General features: G+C 36.2%; 1 protein-coding gene across 1 annotated transcript in view; it reads left to right on the top strand.

Moving 5' to 3' along the window:
* The window catches only part of LOC149569630 (putative polyribonucleotide nucleotidyltransferase 1, chloroplastic), a 316,486-nt gene that overhangs the window by 93,965 nt on the left and 202,159 nt on the right, over positions 1-20,362 (top strand). Inside the window, exons 9-11 of the mRNA XM_089822341.1 lie at positions 16,838-16,951; positions 17,500-17,787; positions 19,303-19,377. Coding sequence (XP_089678467.1) covers positions 16,838-16,951; positions 17,500-17,787; positions 19,303-19,377 — 477 coding nt within the window. The remainder of the gene's footprint in view (positions 1-16,837; positions 16,952-17,499; positions 17,788-19,302; positions 19,378-20,362) is intronic.

Consider the following 20,362-nt stretch of genomic DNA (forward strand, 5'->3'; position numbering starts at 1 on the left):
GAAAGAATTCATTTACAGATTGCATTATAAGAGTTTTGTTTAAAGATTGAATTATAAGAATAGTGGACCATGGGAACATTACACATTTATGTGCAAATATAACCAATATTAGAAAATAATAAATTGATTAGAAGAAAACACAAGACACAAAGATATAATGTGGTTCACCCAATCCTTGGGCTACGTCCACCAATAATGAGTCCAATATTCTTATTATCCATTGATTACAACCTGATTACAATCTGTAATCCCTTACAACTCAATACTGCCGCAAGAAGCTAGAATCTCATCATACATTATGAAATCCCCAACCCTAAGCTAATTTATACAAGCTTTTTGCCGCTTAAAAAATTAGGGCTAGAATAAGTCATCCAATAGAAAAATAGCAGCTGACGCCGTTCACAATAAGAAAGTCAATTGAGCTTTTGGGGGTGCTCCCCAGGAAACGCCCGTTGGGATGTTGCTCCTCAGCCCCTGTCATGTCCCTTTTCAAATAATTAAAAATAATAATTTTTGTCAAGGCAGGCAGGCCCAAGAAGGTGAAGTTTCGGAAAAAGGGGGTTAATCTTTGGAAACCGTTAGACTAATAAATAAAAATTATTATTAAAATATGTTTCATTAACCTCTCTTGGACGTGAGTTAGGGTTATGCCCTCTTTTAAGGGGTTTGGAGGCATTTTGTGCTCATTCCAGAACTTGATTTTTGCTCATTTCTTTGTTGTTCTTCAGAGGCTACCAAACCTATGGAGAAGGAGACCCGAGAACGGGAGTTTGCAGGTTTCCAGGAAGGCTAAGGACGGGAGTTTAAAGCCATTCCAAGTGCATGCTCATGCAGAGTTTGCCTTTGTGCTGAACAGTGCAGATTTGTGGGTTTTCGGGTGTGTTTTTTGTAAGAATTTGGTGTTTTCGGTTAAGTATTTCATATCAGTTTCGGTTGCTGCTGTATATCAGACATTTAGATGTTAAAATAGAGCTGAATATATGTATTTGGTCGTGATTACACTTCTATGATAGATTATCATTGCTTTTGTGGTGTTTTCGGCTATTTTGTGTTATTTTCGAGAGTTCGATGAGCATTGTTTTTGTCCCTTGTTTGGGAGCTGTTGTGTAAATGTTATACAGATCTGGAAATGTTATTTTGTAGGCTGTTATGCTGCTGAAATTTCTATAGAAAATGTCCACTTTCAGATTTATTAATAATATGTGAAGCTGTGAAGTTTTTGACACTATTTCCGGCATACCCGATTTGGGGTTTATTGAGAAATTGGTGGATTTTTGAAATATTGGTTGTTTGATCTTAAAGATCTGATTAGTGGCTTGAAATATCATATAAAATAAAAAAAGGGACATTTCAGTGGTATCAGAGCTATGATCTTGCCAGCCTGAGGGTTTGTAGAAGTTTGCATGTCAGTTTTGACAACTACCCAAATCTTGCATGTCAAAATTTATGGTTGCATGCTACTTCTAATCATTTGCATGTTAGTTCTTGGTGAATTTGGTGGTTTCATGTTGCTTCTAATCAGCTGCATGTCAAAATCTATGGTTGCATGCTACTTCTAATCATTTGCATGTTAGTTCTTGGTGAATTTGGTGGTTGCATGTTGCTTCTAATCAGCTGCATGTCAAAATCTATGGTTGCATGCTACTTCTAATCAATTGCATGTTAGTTCTTGGTGTTTGAAGAAGTTATAACCTATTGGGGTTACACTCTACTTTATCCAGAATGGACAGGTATAGTACAGAGTCTCACAGGACACGATCTTGGACAATTGATATCCAGAGTCAGAACAGTAGAAAGGATGGTTATTTAGACATTCGAGATAAATTTAGGAAAATAAGCCATGACATGTCTAAACAGTTGGTTGAGCACCACCGTATGATGAATGACATGTTGTCCAACCCAGCTAAGGTGGATAAGTTGACTGAATTTCTATTTGACAGATTTTCTCACAGGGCAGATGACACAATTACCAAGAACTTGCATGAGGAGTTTGAGAAACTAGCTTATAGCCAGGCAGAGGTCTTAGATTCTACTCTGCCACAGGAGGTAGTGGGTTTAGATGATGATTATGAGGATGTTGTTGTGCATGATGGTGAGATACCTGGTAGAGATGAGCAGACATTGAGCATTCATGATTTTGTTGAGAAAGAGTACCAGACACAGTTAGATGCTTCATCACATGAGGTTGAGACAGGTAGTACTTCACATGATTTGTCCAGCCAGCTGAAGGTGAACAAAGATAGTATTGTGACTTCATTATCTCATCATGACAGGATGCGGGATATGATAGAGGATCACATTCAGATGATTCAGTTACAGGGTAGACATAAGGGAGTTTAGGCAAAGTCTCCTTGTGTTGACTTACAAGCGATTAGGGAAGGAATGGGAATGATGAAGTTGAGTTATTTACATCTTCTATCAGATCGTGACCATCTTCTTAGCCTTGTCGGAGACTATTCAGATGCCTTGAGGAGGAAGGAGGAGGAAGTTGACAGGCTTCCTCACGAGCTTGAGGGCACTCGAGCTTCTTTGGTGAATACTCCATTGGCATTACAAGACTGGGAGAGACATGGGGATAAGCATGGCATGGAATTGAGTTTAGTTTCATCTTGCACTCCTAATACTCAGCTTTCTACGAACGGTAGATCATATGTGGACATTGATAATGTTGCGAGTTCATCTTGCATTCACATCCAGGATATAGGGACAATGTCAGACAGGTATGTGGAATTAGTTGGTATTGGTCATATTACTCAGGTGAGGAGTTTTCTTGAGTTACCAGCTGATTATAGTTTACGGATATGGACTCGAGATTGTTATATTGGCATTTGGGATTCAGTTGACTGAAAATCTTTAACACTTTTTGGTAGTAGTGATTGTTTGGGTGCTATCATGGATTTGATTAGCAGATTGCACGGTGTTGTCTTTTCTTGTGCCAAGAGCTTATCCGATGTTGGTATTAGTTTTTATACACCGGTGTTGGGCTTTGTTCATATATCTAGTCGACCATACTTGCTGGAATGTGTTGATGATCTTTCATATTTGGTAGTGTGTACAGATGAGTCCCAGGATCATATTGGCATTGATGACATCTAGGAGGATGCAGTGGGCAGTTTTGAAGACTTAGTTTCCTTGGCAGTTTCTTTTGGTATAGAGGAGTTGGACAACAGTGCTATAGTTTTTGATACTCCGTATGTTGATATGAGCTTTGGAGTTGATTCACAGGATATGGATGGTAATACTCTAGAGACTAGTAACTTTGAGGATACTCCTTTAGACAGTGCATCAGAGGAGGTTTGTAGGAGACAGTCTAGCCAGTGCCATCATGTGTCTAATCAATTGAGAGTTAGTGAGCGAGACATTGCTATCGCTTGCTAGCATTTTGATGCTGCTCGTCAGTTGTTAGCAGTTTATGGATGGGGTTCTCCTACTAGTGATGAGCAGGGAGGCAATTATCTTTCCTTGACAGAATTCCACTCTTTATGGGAGGCTATCCGAATTCTAAGACAGGATTATATGCAGTTGGTAGCCGACAGAGATTATCTTATGAAGTGGGGGAGTACAACATACGATGCATTATTGGCCAAGGAAGATGAGGTGAGTGAGCTTACTCAACAGCTCGAGGTGACTTCTGAGATTCTTGAGAGTACACAGTTGGCTTTCAAGGAGTCACAGTTTCATTTGGCTAAGGTGACCATGGAGTTAGAGCAACTATAGTCTTTACCAGATTCTGTACAGTCACAAGCTGTGGTGTTTGGTGATCTGAGGATGTCCATGGTCGAGATTGTCAAAGATAGTGGAGATGGGGATGCATCCATCCTTGATACTAACATTAGCATATCGGGTTCGTCCCCACTAGAGTCAGGTTCAGTTGAGTTGGGTGCTGCAGCAGATTGTTGTGGTATGCCTGACATGGTGGTGATCTCTAGTACTGATGGCATGAAGACTAGAGATGTATCAAAAATCATGTGTGATGTTGGTGAGCCGACAGTTGGCATGGTTCCTGCTAGTAATACTACTCCCTTGGCGATGTCATTAGAGGTAGTAGTCAGTTCTTACTTGGTTAGTGATCGATTGCAGTTAGTTACATCTGGATTGCAGTCTGAACCACTGACTGAGATTGGTGCATTCTATCGACATTACACTGTGAGGTATGCTCATCAATTTACCTTTGATGACCATGTTGATGAGATGATGATACAGAGATGTACTTTGGTTCATAGTGCTTGTCATCAATTATGGGATGGTTCGACGCCTCGGGATGAGAGTTGTGATGGGCATGACATGGCAATAGGTTCTGCAGTTGACAGCTTGATAATACATGACTTAGAGAAAGAGTTTGGGAGTGATGCTTCAGCAGTTGTTGTTATTGATTCTACTCCTTTGGATATGACATCTCTTGACTTAGCGGGTGGTCAGTCACAGTGGGCTGTATCACTTGTTCATGGAAAATTTGGTTTGGGTTCTATTTCTTGCTATTTATCTTGTAATGTCTTTTCACCATCAGTAGTGCATGGGAGTTATGGTTATGAGACAATGACCGGTGATTTGCAAAGTTGTGTTGACTGCAAGAGTTGTACAGTATGTGGATTCTCCATACTTGGTACAATTTCATTTGGGAGCATTCACCATTGTTGCAGAGTTGGATTTTACATTCCGTATAGGCCAGTGGGATGCGTTGATGGTATTTACTGTGTTGGCAGTTTGATTTGTCCACTTTACTTGGGTTCTGATGTTCTAAGAGTTTGTGTCTCGTGGGTTTCTGACTGTGGTAGTGGTGATTTTGGAGTTTGGTTGAGCTGTAATTGTCAGTTTGGTTATGGATTCCTCTTGGTTATATTGTAGAGGATATTGCAGGAGCCTGTGTTAATTGATAGTAGTATAGTTCATGACTACATTTGGGATCCAGGTGGATTGATTGGTTTATTGTTCAGCCATTGCTTGAGGACAAGCAATATTTGGGAGGGGAGGACTTGTCATGTCCCTTTTCAAATAATTAAAAATAATAATTTTTGTCAAGGCAGGCAGGCCCAAGAAGGTGAAGTTTTGGAAAAAGGGGGTTAATCTTTGGAAACCGTTGGATTAATAAATGAAAATTATTATTAAAATATGTTTCATTAACCTCTCTTGGACGTGAGTTAGGGTTATGCCCTCTTTTAAGGGGTTTGGAGGCATTTTGGCCTCATTCCAGAACTTGATTTTTGCTCATTTCTTTGTTGTTCTTCAGAGGCTGCCAAACCTGTGGAGAAGGAGACCTAAGAACGGGAGTTTGCAGGTTTCCAAGAAGGCTAAAAACGGGAGTTTAAAGCCATTCCAAGTGCATGCTCATGCAGAGTTTGCCTTTGTGCTGAACAGTGCAGATTTGTGAGTTTTCGGGTGTGTTTTTTGTAAGAGTTTGGTGTTTTCAGTTAAGTATTTCATATCAGTTTGGGTTGCTGCTGTATATTAGACATTTAGATATTAAAATAGAGCTGAATATATGTATTTGGTCGTGATTACACTTCTATGATAGATTATCATTGCTTTTGTGGTGTTTTCGGCTATTTTGTGTTATTTTTGAGAGTTCGATGAGCATTGTTTTTGTCCCTCGTTTGGGAGCTGTTGTGTAAATGTTATATAGATTTGGAAATGTCATTTTGTAAGCTGTTAAGCTGCTGAAATTTCTATAGAAAATGTTCACTTTCAGATTTATTAATAATATGTGAAGCTGTGAAGTTTTTGGCACTATTTTCGGCATACCCAATTTGGAGTTTATTGAGAAATTGGTGGATTTTTGAAATATTGGTTATTTGATCTTAAAGATCTGATTAGTGGCTTGAAATATCATATAAAATCAGAAAAGGGACATTTCAGCCCCACCCTGTACTTTGACACACTTGGGGATTTTCCCTAGGACCCAACAAGGGGTGTTGCCCCCAAACCCCCATAGAAATAATCAAGGGGGAAACCACACCGAATAGAGTGGGAAAAATCAACTCCTGAGTCTGATTAGGCTCCACTTCACAACAAGTTTGTGTTATGATAAAATAATGATAAAAAGTGACATTATATTCACTTTATAACAAAATAATAAAAAAGGTGATATTATTGCCACTTTTTATTAAAGTAGTAAAGCAATAAAATAATAATAAAATAAGAGGGGTGACTTTTAAATAAGTCATTAAAATAAAATGAAATAGGGGGCAAAACCCTAATTAGGGTTTGAATGAGTTGGAGAAGGATAAACGTGTGTTGGGAGTTCATTTTGGAGGCATCTAGATTATAATTTTATGTCAGAATTCATGGCAGTGCTCTGTATAGCAGGGTTGCAGCAGTAAAGTCTTCAAGAGTGAAACCTCTTTGAGAGTGACTAGGCTGGCCGTCTCCCCAACTTATTTACAAGTTGAGAATTGATTGATTTAACAGCTTGAAGGAAATTTTGTTAATCAGAATTTGTGAAGTCACAAATTGTGGATGAGAAATCTAAGTCTCATTAGAAATCCTACAGATCAGGATTAATGCTGTGGGCACAACTCTCTAGGCCAGCTGTATAATAGCAGGGAAGGAGAAATGTCTATTTTTTGGCATCAAATTTGGAAGGGTTTGAATTGTATCCAATCTTTGCAATCAGAACTGGTGTCTAGAGTCTAGACATCAGATCGACCATCTTCAACAACAGATCAGAGGTGTGAGCATCTCCATTTAACCTTTTTAAAGCCATAAACCTTTTTCCGGGCTGACGTTACCAGTTGTGGACTTTCTGCAGCACATATTTAATGCAAAGCCAATATTGAATGATTCCAGATTTGTTGCATTTATTCCACCATTACCTAGTACGGTTCCTATTTGTTATTTTGGTGCCAATAAATCAATTAATAGGCAGTTTCAAATAGTCATTTGATTGGAATTTAGGGAGTTCTGTAATTGCATTAGATACAGGATTGTAAGCAAAGAGTCTTGGCCTTTTTCTTGTCACTTCAGTTTGTAAGCAATCCCATTGCATTCTAATATTATTGCTCTCGCAAGAAGTTCAAATGTCATGAGTTGCCTCTCTCGTATTTAGTTTGCATGCTAACTGTTTGTATTAATGTGTAGCTTCTGTAGGTGCATATTTACATTGTGTAGGTTGTCTATAAACCTTCAAGAGACAAAAACAATTGAATTGTCATTATGTTTCGTTGTCTAGACATCTTAGTATGTGAAGGCATTTAAATCACATTTAACATCATTTCAAGTGATCATTATTAACTAAAACATTGAAAGAGCAAGTAAAGAGGTTGCTTGCAAAGTGTATGATGAAATTCCTGGAGCCTCCAATCAGCATTTTGAGGTCTGAATTGGCAAGGAATCTTTTAGTGGTACTAAAGCTTGGATCTTGCCAGCCTATGAGGTAAATTCAAGTTGTGTATACTTCAGTTAGATTGTTTTCCAGGTTGGACATTGTGATGATTCTTCATGGTAGGGTTGTTCAGTGATAAACAGAGGGGGAAAGAGGTGTTACGAACACAACATATGATCAATCATCAATTGCAGTGACTCAAGGCACAATGTTAACAATATTTGGGTATGCAAGTGGTTTGTCTCCATCTACTAGAACAACTAAGATGCGATGTCCCCATTTTAGCTAACCTTAGGTTGCAGTGAGGATTTGCTTATCAGTAATCGTTATAGGCTAATCAGTTGGATAGATTGGTGTCTAGGTTGTAGATTGATCATCTTCTATAGCAAATCAGAGGTATTAGCATCTCCATTTGAGCTTTTTAAAGCCGCACACTTTCCCTTGGGATGACATCAGCAGTTTTGAACTATCATCTATAGATATTTAGGTCAAAATCAATATTTAATGATTCCAAATTCGCTGTATTTATTCCACCATTAGTTGGTACAGTTCCTATTTGTTATTTTGGTTCCAATCAATTAATTAATAGGTTGTTCCTAATGGCCATTTGATTGGAGTTTAGTAAGTTCAGTAATTGTGTTGGATACATATTGTAAGCCAAGAGTCTTGGTCATTTTTCTTACATTAGTTTGTAAGAAATCTCACTATGCTGAGAGTTGCTTCTCTCAAATTTAGTTTGCATGCCAATTGTTTGTAATAAAGGAACGAGAATCAGAACCGGAAAGGAATCAGCAAGGCTGAATCGAATCGCGAATCAGCCATGATTCGGAATCGAATCGGCCACGAATCGGCAAATTAAAAAAACCCTTGAAATTTAGAGATTTTAACAATTTAAAACTTATTTTGTGTATCCTTTATTGAGTATAAGTTAAACACACTCTAACATCATCAAATAGAGTTAATAACATAAACATGGAACATAAATGATAAATCCATCACATACGTATCTACATTACATGTAAAATGTAAATTGCAGGCTATGGCTGAAGTAAATAGAAATCATATGATCATAATGATTCAAACCATAGAATGTATGTAAGATGAAAACCCATAATACATCAAATCATGAATCTATGTAAGAATCTAAGATGAAGATCCATGAAATGTATTTCTATTAGTAAAAGTAAGTAAAATGAAAAAACAAGGCTCTAACTCAAGGCTTATCATCATCCTCAAGCTTGGCCACAACCTTAGCCTTAGCCTCTGAGTATACTGTCCGCCTTTTGGAAAGGCATCTAAGGTAAGTCCTAGAGGATTGCTGAGCCATAGCCCCCACATGTAAGATGGGCTCACGAACATCACTAGGGCTTGTGTCTGTGCGTGCGTCTACCAGTGTTTGAACGCGCTCTTACTGCCTCCTTTGCCATGATCACAACCTCAACCTCTCTATCTACCTGGTCAACCCACTCATGGTCTTCCCTAGTGAAGACTAGATCCATAGCCTCTATGAGCCACTCTGATTTTGGATCAGTCTCCTTTAGAATGATTAGAGAGGAGTTAGTGCCCAAAACTTGTCTGATCCTAAGACGGAGGTTGTAATGAACAAAGATAGGATTATTCAACCTCTGCACAAACAACCTATTTCTCCTCTTCTAGTGGATATGCTCGAACATTGACCAATTGTGCTCAAATCCAACTCAGAATACAGATGGCAATTTTATGAAGCTTTGGGGTTGTGAGTCCAAACATTTGCCACCATCTATCTGAAATAAGGGAAAACAAAAACAATTAGTCTCATTTCCAACTTTAAAATTACAAAATCAAAAATCAAAATGCACAACTTATAAGCCATAAACTTAAGATTCAATAATATATTATTTTTACTTGGTTGTATTGTTGTCCGAGCATTTATGGCCATCCTGTCAGAGAAAATTGGCCCTTCTTTATTATTGAATTTATTTAGCGCAATGGTTGCAGTTGCGCTATCCTCATTACTACTCAACCTCTGGATCATTGTATATAGGCTGGTGAGAACTTCCTCATCAACCTTGAAGTCAGGACGGAAACAGAATGCTAGATTTAGATAATAAATTGCTACATGTATGGGTTAGTGGAGTTGATTCTGCCATCTCCTATCAATGATCTCCTAGATAGGGGCATCCTTCTCTTGTACTCCTGCATACTGGGTTCTAATGGCCTCCTTGGCCCTATCCATTCCCTCATATATGTAGCTCATATAGGGCTTCTCCCCATCAACAGTTCGTAGGAGAGATACGAGGGGCTCAGTGATTTGCATATAATGTAAAAAACATAAATCAAAACATAAGTATAAAACTAGAAGTAAAACTAAATCATTAAACAACTAACTAAAAATATTTAGTAAATACTAAATGTAAAATTGTAAGAAATTTACCTCAAGGATTTCTTTGGCAAGTTTCCAAAAACCATCCTCATCAAAGATGCAATTCACCACATCTACCCCTGCAGTGGTCATAGCATAGGAAGATGTAATCCATTCCCGCCCAACAAATATGCTCCTCAATTCTACCCTTGATGTCAACCAAGACTGCAGTGTGATGAAATTGTAGGCAATCCTCGCGATGCCTGGACGAGTTGATTCCCTGCCTCTTGTGTAGTCCTTGATTGTGCTAAGGACAGATGAATGATTGTAGATAAACTTGCATATTTTTTTTCCCTTGCTACACATGATTTGACCTACCCATGCTTGCCCATTTGCTCCAACATGAGGTCAAGGCAATGTGCCACATGAGGAGACCAAAATATGGTGGGTTGCCTCTCCATCAAATGTTTACCTACAACAATTTAAAATTAATTAGAAATTCTAACATGTTAAGAAACTTAGAATTAGAAAAAGTTCAAAATTGAAATAAAATTATTTGCAAAACTTGAAAAGTTGAAAGTTTACCTACAACAACATAACTTGTTGCATTATCTGTCACCACCTGCACCATATTTTGTTCCCCCACCTTTGCTATGACTTCCTTAATAACCTCACATAAGTAGGTGGTGTTTTTGATATGAGGAAAGCATCAATGGATTTGAGGAACATGGTATATCTTACAAAACAATGAATTATCATGGATCATCAACAAGTTAGCAATCAACAAATCAAAATTTGAATTATTCAATCATGATTCACAATTCACAATGTATATAGGAAAGTAGAATGATCAATCACATCCATATGAAACAAGAAAATTGATGAGTGTGCTATTCCTCCTATTCGTCCAAACATCAGTCATGATGGTGCAACCCTTTTCGATCCACTCCTTTCGATGGTCATCAAGCTCAACCTTCATATCCTCCACCATTTCATCTAAGAGGTGTCCACTCAACTCAACCTTAGTTGGGGCTTTAAACTTCGGACCACAAATAACAACCGCATCTATCATGTTTTGCAATAAAAAGCCCTGTCACAAGTAGATTATGATTAGAAATTTAGATGAAAAATCATTATGTAAGCTTGTTAATGAATCTATGATTAATAAATGAATCATGAAAAAAGTAGATATAATTAAAATTTTACTTTTACCTTAAACCAAACAAAAGAAGTAATCAATTACTTGGCTGCAATAAATGGAATGTTGCAAAAGTTCCAAAATTTGCAAATTTCTTTTCTGGCAACATCATGAATCTCCTTGTTCAAACCCATGCCCTCGAGCATGGGTTGTGAGCTAGGAGTAGTGTGGGGCACAAAGTATCCAATTTGTTCTTTCTCATTCTAGACTGCAATAGGTTGGATTCAATCTCAGTATAAGAATGATTAGCACTAACATCAACACTAGCATGAGCACTAGAACTAGGACGAAAAGGACGCCTGGAAGAACCCTCTCCAACACAACCTACAGATGCGGTTGCAGATGAGGCTACGAGAGCATGGGAGCCAATAGTTCTTAATCCTTCAAGTTGCCTTTTATAATTTAATTTCTCTTCTTCATATTTTTCTATTGCCACTAAACAAGTGTGTTTTGCCTCAGTAGTTTGTTGAGTGCAAATTGTATATCATGTCTAGGTATAGCAACAATGTGGTATTTGAATCTATAAACACCACTAAAATTTATATCTTTACAAAACATACATTTCGTTTGAAATTCTGTTCTTCCAGGAAAGTCTTCGGTATATTTCCAACATTCATCTTTTTTACTTATTGTGGAAAATGAAAGCTAAAGCTGCTGCAATAAGAAAATGCAAGTAAAACCTCAAAGTTTCAAACTAATAAACAAAACAACAAAGCCTACTTTGCAATTTAGTTAAACTAAAAAACATTCAAGATTTGCAAATGAAAATAAAAAAATTTAACCAAAAATGAATAATACACTAACATGCAAAAAAAAATCAAGACTTACCTCTTGCAAATGAGTTGAGGAGGGTTGCTATTGACTCCTTAATGCTCCTAATGCAATCCTACGGCCTCCTCAAATGGACTTTGATCTCTTTGGTGCTCTTCCTTCTTGATGGCTGCAAACCTGTGGTTTTCTTTTCTCTTCGTCTCTCACTTTTCCTCTCTTCTACTCATTATAAACAGTTAGAAGGCCCTTTAGGGTTAAAACAAAGAGGAAAGACAATTTAAAAAAATAAATATTTAGACCACAATAGAACAGTGTAGTTGAACATCATAATAGAACAATCACCAAGATGACTCAATCCATGCTCGAACACAAACATGTTTTGGGGAAGTTTTGGGTAGAAGTAGTTAACACTAAAGTTTATCTTTTGAACCTGTCACACATAGTGGTAGTCAAAGGTAAGACTTTGGAAGAGGCTTGGTTAGGTCGGAAGCCTAGAATTAGTCACCTGAAGGTTTTTGGCTCTCTTGCTTTTGTTTGGATCCTTGATGCGACAGATACTAAGTTGGATGCTAAAATTCATAAACTCATGATTGCTGGTTAAAGTAGTCTTCACAAGGCCTACTGCTTGATCGATATTGAGACATCTCGTCTCTTGTACAGTCGTGATGTAGTCTTTTATGAGCAACGAGGACCATTCATGCCTATTTCTCTTGTTCCTGATTTAGTAGATCAACCTATGAAGGCTCATGATTTTGGAGTTTGGCTTCCATTAGGTCCGCTTGATTGGAGGGCTCCAACAACTCTTGCAGCTCCTGTAATACCAATGATTCTTGTACAAACACCTCTGATTTCTCTTGCAAGATTACCTAGATATGCAAATGCTTCACCTGAATTTGATCTCGATTCTTTTGATGAAGAACCTGATCATAAAACATCTTCTGATACTAATGTTGGTCATTCTCCTCTCTAGCCTAAGTGGTGGGCTAAGACACTGAGCATTGAGATGATGAGCTAAAGTGGGAACAAGCTATGACATTTGAACACTAGAGCTTGCTGAAGAATAACTTTGGCTCCTTTCTGATCTTCCACTAAGGAAGAAACTCATTGGCTGCAAATGGGTGTAAAAAATCAAATACAAGTCCAATGGTAGTTTGGATAAGTACAAAGCTTGTTTAGTTGCAAAGGGTTTTTCTTAGCATCAGGGCATTGACTATGAGGAAACTTTTGCTCCTACTGCAAAGATGAGCACAATCATATAAGCCCTAGCCATGGTAGCACGGTTTGGCTAGAAGGTCCATTAGATGGACGTTAAGAGTGCTTTCCTAAATGGTGACCTACAAGAAGAGGTCTACATGACGTAGCTTCCTAGTTTCAAGATTGCTAGTAAAGAACGCTAGGTTCTTAGATTGGTGAAATCTCTCTTTGGTTCGAAGTAGGCCCCTAGGGCATGGTACATGAAAATTGATATGTACCTCAGTGATAAAGGCCTCAAGAGGAGTCCTTCAGACTCAAATTTGTACATCAAGACTATGACAGTGACATCATCCTTCTGGTCATTTATGTGGATGATTTGATCATCACTAGAAGTTTGACATCTTTGATTCAACAAATCAAACAGATTTTATGCTAGTCTTTTGATATGACTGACCTTGGGCTCATGCATTATGGCCTAGGTGTTGAGGTTTGGTAGCAATCTACTGGTATATTCATTTCTCAATCTAAATATAGTTTTTCGCATGCAGGACTGCAAGTGTACATCTACACCCATGGAGGAAGGTCTGAAGTTATTAGCCACTTCTTATTCTCCTCCAGTTGATGATGCTACATATAGGCAACTGATAGACAACATCAACTACCTCTTTGCTACTAGACTTGATATCAACTTTGCAGTCAACTACATCTCACATGTTATGACAGCTCCTAAGGCTGATCATTGGATGACAACAAAGCATTTGCTTTGTTATGTGAAGGGTACCATTGATTATGGACTTCTTTACTCTTGGAATTCTAATCCTAAGCTTAGTGGGTTTACAGATTCAAACTGGGTAGGTTTTGTTGATAATAAAAGTCAACTTCTAGATATGTGTTCAGTTTGGGTTGTGGTGCTGTCACATGGACCAGTAAGAAGCAGCAGGTAGTTTTTCTCTCCTCTATAGAGCCTGTATACAGAGGGATAGTTAAGGCAGGTTGTGAAGTTGTTTGGCTTTGTCAGATGCTCGGGGATATGCAGATGTCACAAGTAGGCCCAACAACTTCATTTGTCGATAACCAAGGTGTTATCAAGTTAGCTTGAAATCTAGTCTTCCATGAACGAACCAAGCATGTGGATGTTCACTATCACTACATATGACAGCTGGTTGAAGACGAGACAATTGACTCACAATGGATTCCTATATTGGATCAGACTGTAGACATTTGCACCAAGCCACTTGGTCTAGATAAGTTTGTCCAATTCAGAGGACAACTTGGTGTTGTGGATAGATCAACCATTAAGGGAGGTTATTATGACAATAGATAGTTTCTATTATCATTATTTATTATTTAAAGGTTATCTATTGTGATCTCTTATAAATATTAGAATGTATCTAATATTTAGTTTTCTATATCTAGAATAGAACGTTTCTAGTCTTTACGATTGTTTCCTAAGGAAACATCTTTCATTCTTTTGTATATATTGATCTCTTGATCGGTGTTAATATCAAGTAAATATTTACCAATTACTTCATAATAATTACTTAGTATTTGTCCTATTTGATATTTTGGTTCTACTGAAGCAATTAATAGGTATTTACAAATTGCCTTTTAATTGGAATTTAGGGAGTTTGGTAATTGCATCAGATACATCATTGTAAGCCAAGTGTCTTGGCCTTTTTCTTGTAACTTCAGCTTGTAAGCAATCTCATTGCATTTCAATATTATTGGACTCACAAGGAGTTTAAATGTCAGGAGTATCCTTTCTCTATTTAGTCTGCCTGCCAACCGTTTGTATTAATGTCTAGCTTCTGTAGGTGCATATTTACATTGTGTAGATCATCTATATGCATTCAAAAGACAAAAACATTTCCATTTGCACTATGGTTCTTTGCCTAGACATCTTAGTAACTATTTGAAGGCTTTTAAATCTCATTTTACATCACTTCAATCAAGTATTATCAAACTGATACATTGATACAGATAGTAAAGAGGTCTTTTGCAAAGTGTGTGACAAAATTCCTTGAGTCTCTACTCAGCATTATGATGTCAAAAGTGGCAAGGAATGTTTCAGTATCATAATCCTACACTGTAAACATTGAGTCTGCAGATATCATAATTCTAAGCTGCATCCATACATATTGTTTAAATGCACTTTAGTAGTAACCAACATATTAATAGATGATAGAATATTTTTTCCACAGTCAAACTCTTAAGGTGCTCTATGCACCATATTTCAAAATATCTGAGATATATCTGCAATAAGTCTACTCACTGCGATATTTTTTTGGCTCCCAAGAAGTAACTTCAACTTAGCACGGATAAGTTATCGCAGAAATGTTTCAAAATAGTGCAGTGAACTTGTTAAAATATCAGCGAGATTTCTTTGTTTTATCCCAATAAATAGCAAACTTATCGTCCACAGGCCTGTTATTGGCAGGGATGCCCCAGAAAAGGGACAAATACATTTTTTGTCATTGGAGAAACAGACTTGGAGAGGAGAGAAAGGGCAAAGAGGAGAAAGACGTTTCTATCAGGATTGGAAAAACAGTTTTTTGACTGGGAAAACAGATTTTATGTTCCTGATATTTTCCAGAGTATTTCCCAAGGTTGCATGGGTACTCGTACCCACACCCCTGGTACTCGTACCCACTGAGTACCCACGTACCCAAGTACCGGGTACACGTATCCCACGTACCGGGTACTCGGTGGAGAGCATCATAGCTAAGGACCTTGATTAAGATTCTGATTTTGGTTTTTTATTTTTGTATTAGCTTGTTGTTTATCAAACTTAATTCAATACCAAATCAGTTTGAAACTTTGATACTCATTAACAATAAACTTTATCACTGTTCAAGTCATATGTTTATCATTTGCAATATGTCATTGTTATATGATTTAGGATCCTCTTGTTTATGTTTAAAGTCTGCCTTCTTTATTATGCATCTAAGCATTTATCATGTACTATTATTTCAAACATATAGCAAATCTGAAACTGAAAACAATACATTACATTTGCAAACTTTATCACTGTTCTTGTTTTGAAAAACCATTGTCATGACTCATAATTTCAGAGTTTTTATAAATATAAAGGTATAATTTTTAAATAAGTTTGACATACCCAAGTACCTCCGTCCCCTATTATGAAAAATACTTTAAACATTAAACATTCAGCAATAGCATATATATATATTTCAAATTTCTTGTTTTGAATGCTCAATGTCATGACTCATGACATATATTTTGATTTTTATATTTTCTATAAAATATTAATAATATAGAAAAAATAGGCATACACACGTACCCCCATCCCCTATTTTGAAAAATATGCGTACCCGTACCCGTTCCCGTACCCGTCCCCGTTCCCGTACCCATGTACCCGTGCAACCTTGGTATTTCCTGACTTATCTCCAATATTTCCCAATAACTTTTTGTTCCCCTCGGTGATAAGTGTCCGATAACAATATTTTGAAGTTTGCTTTGCATCACTTAAGATGCTGAAAACTTTCCCCAAATGTGGTTGTATGTGGAACCATGGCTGCTGTAGACATGATTATTAATTAGTCTGCAATTTTCAGCTAAAATATAGTCCATTAATACCTTAATGGTGATGTTATGTTAGATAGATACCCTCAAGCTTAGAACCAAAATACAGCAACAAATAACGTGATATAATTTTCTGCAACCCTATCATTTGGTTGTCTCCTTTCTTTTGGCAATTTATTTTTTGTCTCTTTCCCAAAGCTGAATCTATATTCCTTTGCTGCACAGTATATTTGGATTGTTCTGGAGAATAAGATTTTGAAATTATTGAGAAATGATTTACTATATTATAGTTTGGCATCATTTACATTATTGATTCTATGATGGAACATACATTTTGAATAAGATTTTGAAATTATTGAGAAATGATTTACTATATTATAGTTTGGCATCATTTACATTATTGGTTCTATGATGGAACATACATTTGTAGCACTTGTCAATGTTTGTAATACAAAAGTTTTGTTCACTGCAGGGAGCAGTTAGAAATATCTGTAAAGAAATTGATGACCTGGTCTGTAAGTCTGGAAAAGTTAAGATGACTAACATGATTAGATTGCCTCCCCCAGATCTCTATGAACATGTTGAAGTAAGATTTTCATTTTTTTCTCACATTTTTTAATGTTATTTCTCTTTTAAAAAACAGTTAACTGATTTTGAAATCCGTCTTGTGTTTAGATGCAGAAAAATTTAATGCATGTCTGCCTTCATCTTACGTAAATAATATAAGCAGTAGTTCCGGCATCTTCTTTGACTGACATGATTAAGTTGCCTACACCAGATCTCTTGAACATGTAGACACAAAATTTTCATTCCTTTTTGGTATTTGTGATTGTTGTTACTTAACGTAAAAGGGCTCCTGGATTTTAAAACAAGTTTATTGTTTTGGATGCAAAAACATTTTTTGTATATCTTTCCTAATGTTTGTTCAATCATAATTGTTAGCAGTTTCATCATCGTCTTTGAGCCATGAAGAAATCCATATTGTATGCATGGATGTCAGTAATTGTTGCACTGTTGCTAGTGAGAACTGGATATAGGGTTTTGTGCTGCCTTCATACATTAACATTGTTATTCTGTTTCATTGGCCAGAGTTACAAGTTTACTAACATTAAGCATGTTACTAATTATGGCCAGGATCTTTCTGGAAGAGGCCTCATTGAGGCTTTAAAAATTAAAAGTAAAATACCTCGAATGAAGGCTATTTCTTCTTTGGAAAAGAAAGTTATATCTGCTCTCTCTGGAGATGACTATAGGAGAGAATATGATAATATGAATGCGTTAAAAACAAAAGATGCTACTCTGAGTTTTGAGAGGAGAATTCGTGGTTTAGAAGAGCATGAAGAAGATGAGGAGGTTGTTGATGGTGAAATAGATGAAGGCGATGTGCACATAAAGTCAGTTTTAAGGAAGTCTATCACGAAGGTGATTGGTCCTCTCTTTTACTTTTGAAAATTTACTTTTACCTGTCACGTGTTAGATATGTTTGAAATTTTTCCTTCATGTGCCATACATTTGATATCATGTTTTGATTTTACCTCTCTCAGCAGAAATAAATTCTTGAAATGTAATATGTAACAAATCCTAACATATTGATTTTCAAAACAAGTTTGTAAAATCTATGTTTATTCATGCAGTTTTAAAGTTGATGGTCAACTATGTTTTTAATAATCTAATATTGTCCTAAATTTAAGTGCTATTCTGTAGTTGTAAACTCTTTTTTCTCCCAATTCTTAATTTTCTTTGATTAATTTTCCAAATATCAGTTTGATTTTATTCTGGATTTGTTTCAATTCTTGCTCTCCTCATTCAGTTTATAATTATTAGCAAAATCAGTAGATCAATGATCATTCACTTACTCTGCAAAACATTTTCTCAGAAATTTAATGTGGCTTATAATAAATTATAAAACTGATTCTAAATATTATTTTATCTGAAATTCATTCTCTGCTTCCAAACAACATAAAATTTCTGTCAGAAAGTTTGTGAAAAGTAGTGAATAACCTTGAAAAGAGAAATCTTATTTCCATTGCTTGCAAAATCAAAATTAGAAAACTAAGAAGAAACATTATGGAAAATGAAATAGAACAATTATTTGAGTTGATTTTTCATTTATTTTGTGAGTTATGGAGGTTCATATAGGGAGTGGAAACAGAAAATCATCTGACACATTGTAGAAATTGATTTGTGTACTGACCCCTTTTATGTTTCAAGAAAATATTTCCTTGCAGTTCTAATGGTGCCATAAGAAAACACTATCAGCAAGTATAAAGACTTCACAAGTGCAAAGAAAATTTAGTAAATTTTAAGAACGTGATAGATTTGAAATAATCTGTGCCATGTCTGAAATGTGTTGGAATTTGGAACTATTGTTGAATGAATTATGTATTGCTACTAAAATGTGCATAAAATATAATAATGTTGGTATTGTCATTCATACGTGCTATCTTTATTCTATGACATGAACATGATTGTAGCTCTGTTACTGCTTTGTATATGGATGAATTGAATCGTGAGTACTGGAGCTTTTATACTCTTGTTTGTGTTCATAGCTATGGTGGAATGACTTCTTAAGAGCATTTCAAAGACATTTTTTTTTCTTGTTAACATCAGTCTCATAGCTTAAATCCATAACCATTCTAAATGACCTAGGAAGATATTTCTTTACAAATATTGCCTGTGAAATTCGAACAATTTAATCTTTCAGTCTAGTGCCATATTTCTCTTAGAATGAGGATTTCAATGATTTGCATTGTTTTTTCATGTCATAAAGGTGGAAACTATGAAAATTGTGATACATGGATCTTTATTATCGCACAAAGCTATAATTTTTTTCTTTACCATGCAAAAATGATCATATATGCTCATTTATTGTCTGATTTTTCGTTGTATTTGCCAGCCAAGTGTCACTGAATTTATTTCTCTGGTGTTGATAATTAGCTCTTTGATCCAGTAGATGTGAAGTTGGCTTTTAAGGAGATCACATCAAAATTGTTGCGCAAATGTATTGTGCAGGTGAGGGACTCTTTAATTTAAAATATAAACATGAGGTATATAGGTTTCTGAAGGATTTCTGAAACCATATAATGCATTTAATTACCATGCAAAATACAAACATGAGATATATGGGAGCTTGAAGAATTAATTAAAAAGCACTGTCTTTTTTATCTATTATAGATTTTAGCTTTAGTATTTGTTAATTGTAATAATGACTGAGCTTAATTTTATTACAAAATTCAAAGCTAATTTCATCAAAATGAAAATTGAGCAAAAGTTACAGCCTACTGTGTTGAATCTGAAAATATGTAGGGTCCTAAACAAAAATCTAAAAAGATGCGAGAAGTGGTCCAAGAAATAAAATCACAATATAAGCTCTCTTATTTTCTGAGTATTTTTTAAATATCTTTGTACTTAGTGTGTTGTTTCTACATAATTTAATCCCGTCTTTGGTCTTCATCAATCCAAATACTCCTTGGATACTCCTAGTTTACTCCTATGAAAAGGATATCATTTATGTTACACTATATAATGGTGCATTTAGGTTACTTGGACCCCTCTTGCACAACCTGTACACAATAAAATGGTATCACATGTAACATATCTTATAGATTTTTGATACACCATTGTACAACTTGACTATCCTTGATATCATTAACTAAACAACTTAATGTTTTTGTTTCGCATGTTGAGACTTGTTCCTCCATCAAGATATTTCTTGGATACTTCCTACTTTCTATCTGTGAAGGATGTCATTGGTAGAGCTCTATATATGGGTCATATGTTTAGGTTCCTTGTATATCTTTTGTGTAGTGTTAGAAAACAAGGTGAAAACATATTTTAGTAACTTAGTTTTTATCTACTTATTGTGCATGTGAAAGACATCAATAGCCCAAATTTTGTACTTGGGGTTTGAGTGTTCGTTCCTCCTCTTGCCAAGTCCGAGGAGAATAGGTTTCCCATTGCATTCCGATACACTGTCGTCTTAGCCACAATGAGGTTT

The sequence above is a fragment of the Cupressus sempervirens genome, chromosome 3 (assembly GCF_028749045.1).
Source record: "Cupressus sempervirens isolate cs-2001-9-10 chromosome 3, ASM2874904v1, whole genome shotgun sequence".
Classification (NCBI taxonomy): domain Eukaryota; kingdom Viridiplantae; phylum Streptophyta; class Pinopsida; order Cupressales; family Cupressaceae; genus Cupressus; species Cupressus sempervirens.